A 4,360-nucleotide genomic window follows, 5' to 3' on the forward strand; every position below is an offset into this window, starting at 1 on the left:
ATGATGCTTAATCCCCTAAAAAAACTCAAATGTCCCTTTTTAGGGAATCTGCTAGAGTTGATGTGAATACCAGTTGAGAGTTTAGAAGATTAAAAAGGCTACTGAATGATAAGAGGGAATGTCACTCGGAATTGAAGTAGGAAGGGAATGGAAATCTTATTTTTGGAAGGGAATGAGACTTGGCTCCCTCAACTTGCACCAATTTATTTCTTCCCACAAGGGACGTGTTAATTCATGAGCAGGGCTCCATCCTGGATTAATAATTCCTATATACTAGTACCTCTGTTCATTAAACTGCCAAAACATTTTATACGTATTCAGGAACAGTGGGTATAGCGAACAAGAGAATCTATCTCCCACGTTTAATCCCTCCACAAACCTCTTTATGCAAACTCCCGTTCCCCTGTCCCAAATGTTACCAAGCGGGTTGTCACGGATTTGTTAACCAACAGGTTTGAATGAAAACATTCAACTTAAGAAGTTATATTTTCTTGAAACTTTACCAATATACATAAATGTTGTGACATGTAAATTTGCAAAAAAAAAAAAAATCCCCCCTGTGATCAGACCGATGAGCACATAACACTCTAATTACAGTAAAATTAACAAAGAGATGATGAAGTTATGCCCCACAAACTCTTATCGCCACACTATGATGACTTCTCAACAACATCTACAACCTTTTGAAGTAAACAAACACTGTACTACATTTCCATTAAAAACACTACAGAGGGTAACGAATAATATGATGCCATCTGCTAAGAAACTCAAAAATTTCAATTGTAATATCTTCATGACATTACACACTTCATTCTAAGTTCAGCCAAACATAACATGAATTCAACATTTCGTCAAACTCCTTGGCTTATAGTAACGACCCTTGCAATTTGTTTGATGGAATGTTCCAGTTGAAGTTCACGAGCAAGGCAAGCTACATTGCTTACACACTAGAAATAAGAACATGAACATAATGATCTGCACTTCCAGAACTCTAGAGGACAACTTTCACAGAGGAGCTCACACTGAGTCACACAAATCTGGAGCATCAGGTGCCCTCTGCTGGTTAACATTTGGGACAGCAGTTAAGACTCAGAGTTGACTTTATCGGGCTTCACCTTACCCTGTGATAGAAACTAAATTTTAGTTCAGCTGATAACAGCATATTAGATACTGTGATTTCAGAAAGCTGGAGAAATAATGGTGCATTAACAGCGTTGATATGAACATGCTCAAGGACATCCCATAGCGAGTTTGGTCCTGGTTGATGTGTATATAGCCTATATTTAGTGGCAGTCCATTCCTGTAAGGATGATCAGGATTTTCATTATTGTGGTACTGAATTAGGATAATTCTGCACCAATTTGGTACATTACCGACCAAATGTTTACATGATAAAATTTTGATGTGCTTCTGTGTCGGGACGATAATTCATAGGCAGACAAGGAATAGATCTTTATTTCTTCTAGACTTCCATATTTTCTGGAGCAGGTCACACAAGAACTCGAGCAATTAGTTTACCTTGTGGGTGAGACTCAAATCCACAAGTACCAAGATGACTTGCAAGTTTCTCTCCACATTGTTTCTGCCAATCTTCTGCCACCTTGACCTCAGGAGTTGTCCACACGACAGCCCTTGCTTCCTTATAATCAACTGTAGCAGAAGTAACCTCAGGCTGAAGAAGGGATTAAGAATGGCCCATGGTGAGCAGCAGCAAAAGATCAAAGAAGAAATAAATAGTAGAAACAGAAAGGGTTTCAAGAATCTGGAATGATAGGAAGAAAACATCTAGACAGGTCAATATAGTTAACATCCGTATACAGATAATTGCTTTACCAAAATGCCACATCAACCATACATTTCCTTGCTGAGCAAGATGACAGCGGTTGCTTTCAGCATATGGGCAGCTGCCCTCTCTACCCAGTCATTGCTGCCATAATCGAAATTAATCTGTAAATGCATTGCAAAAATGAAGAGATAATTTCTTTCTCCCATCAATTCATTACTTTCTGATCAGGCGTCCCCCTCAACCACTGGCAGAAATTTCAAATATACAAAGACTAGCAACTAAAACTTTTATGGCCTTTTATGATGAAAACTTAGGACCCGTATGGTTTCAGGTCATGTTCGGATTGAAGGCAGGCAAAAGAGGACACCTATCTGGGCAATCCCCATTCTCTAACCTCTAGTTAACTACTTAAGCTTCATCAATGAATTGCTCCTCTTACGTTCTATGCACAAACCCAGTACGATGTTGTGTTCTGCGTTCTTTTTGTTTCAGATTCATCCATTCCCGTTTTTTCTTCAGTAAAATTTATATGAGCATAGGTATCAATTATTGCGATGGACAAAAGAAAATTAACCGTAGTTCAGTCACTGCCCTACTGTGCTGAACTGTCCATTGGTTTGGTCAGACATAATTTCCCAAGAGAAATGAATAGTGAGTAAGTGAAAGAGAGACGGACTACCTGACTCTCGAGAATCCGCTTCACACTGGCAGCGCACCCGTCGCACATCATGCCCTGCAAGTAAGAGCCAGACAGCAGCGCATCATGCCTGAGCCCTAACCCTCTCGGCCTCTAGCGCAAATCGAAGATAATAACAGAATGGAGAGTCGGGGTGTTCGAAATTCAGACTAGTGGTCGGGGCGAGAGGAGCACCTGAACATTGAGCAAGATGGCCTCAGACCCGGCCTCTGCCGCCTCGCCGAGCGCCGCCGCCGCTGCGGTGACCGACGAGGTAACGCCGCCGCGGGGACGCAAGACGCCACATACGCTGCCGGATGAGAAGGAAATGGAGGCGATGCGGCGAGCTCCGGCGAGGGGGGATGAGGAGAGGGGCCTGGGCTTGGAGGGAGAGGGGAGGAGGGGGGATAATCTCGTGATTAGCGTAGACTCCATTGCCTGCTCTGATTTCTCCTTCTCCCCCGTCGTCAGAGATAGGAGGGCCTATGGCCTATCCGATCACTCTACGTAGAGTATATTCCGCTGTTTGAGCGGAAGGGCGGCCACGCCAATGATGACACGGAATCGCGGATAAGAGCATCGTTAGAGTATTTACACCCCTGAATACACCAAATCTAGGGTGATCACCCAAGTGATCACACTTTAAATTATTGTTTTCACCCTATGCCTCAATTACGAATCCTCAAATCTATATAATTACATGCGCGTGGAACATAATCTTGAGCGGAGCTCATCCAGATCCGCCATGTTCATGTCCAACGGCTGGCTGCGCCACTCGGAGTGTTGGTGTGGTCGCCACTCAGAGTGTTCTATCAATTGCCCAACAGTAATTTGTTTACTCGTCGATGCCATGCTTATGAGAGAGATGCCTCTAGTGAACGATTTATTACTAAGGGCATGTACAATGGTTCTACGGTTCTACCTTAGCAATGTCACATAGGATAAATGATGAGGTGGAGGAGAGAGAAATCATAAGAAAAGGCTTGTCTTCTCTTATTTAAGAGAAGACAAGAGATGATCTCTTAGCACAATATGTCTCACCACGTTTTTAAAAATATCTAGTTATTGAAGATAAGACTAAGAGATGACCCATTGTAGACATGTTTTTTTGTCATCTCTAAATTATATGCAAGTTTAAGATAAGACTACCTTATCAACCATTGAACATGCCCTAAAAACCTAAAATTGCCTGCTGTTTTTATTTTATTTTATTTTATTTTATTTGTATATCTATCATTATCAGATTTAATCCTTGAAATTGACGACAATAGTGATGAGACCATTCTCTCCAGGGAACCTATAGAAAGATTATCAAACGGCTAAGGGGATTGACAACCAAAAAGCTCCTTTGGTGCATGGTGTCTAGTGGTATGCTTATGGGCACCACCCGTTTGCATGTGGATTGCCATAACGCATTTATGAATCAATGTATAACAACGTAGTAGTTCTTTTACAACATGTAATATATGCCGGGTAAAGCACATTGTTAGGTCCTGGATTTGTTCACTGGTAGTAGCAAATGTTCCTCGATCCATCTCCTTAGTATGACGAAATCTGGCACTGGTAGTAACTTGTACCCAACCTGGTACATGTGATGAGGACATGTACCGAATGGGGGGGGTGGGGGTGGGGTGGTCACGACCCGACAAAATGCCTGCCAACTCATTTGGCCCCACACTTTCTGTCCCACCCATCGAGAGCACATAATTTTCATACACATTTAAGTCGTTTAATTAGTTCACCATAATAAGTCATTAGAATCATCCTAGTACTGTAGATGCGTCTGTTGCCCAAGAACTAATCGCTGGACGCCGTGCATATTTAAGAAGCCACCCTTCTACATGCACTTTGTGCTAAACATGATTAGCCATGGCTTAGCTCTTCCATAGGATGAATAA

General features: G+C 42.1%; 1 protein-coding gene across 1 annotated transcript; it reads right to left on the minus strand.

Annotated features, from left to right (window-relative positions):
• Window positions 1-759: 759 nt before the first annotated feature.
• Window positions 760-3,002, minus strand: LOC123044153 (copper-transporting ATPase PAA1, chloroplastic). The gene is made up of 4 exons (XM_044466805.1): window positions 2,658-3,002; window positions 2,466-2,519; window positions 1,519-1,672; window positions 760-1,121 (listed from the first exon to the last, which is right to left on the minus strand). The coding sequence occupies exons 1-4, from the start codon at window positions 2,895-2,897 to the stop codon at window positions 1,117-1,119; spliced, it is 453 nt and encodes a 150-aa protein (XP_044322740.1). The 5' UTR covers window positions 2,898-3,002; the 3' UTR covers window positions 760-1,116.
• Window positions 3,003-4,360: the final 1,358 nt, after the last annotated feature.

This window comes from Triticum aestivum, chromosome 2B (genome assembly GCF_018294505.1).
Source record: "Triticum aestivum cultivar Chinese Spring chromosome 2B, IWGSC CS RefSeq v2.1, whole genome shotgun sequence".
NCBI classification, from domain to species: Eukaryota; Viridiplantae; Streptophyta; class Magnoliopsida; order Poales; family Poaceae; genus Triticum; species Triticum aestivum.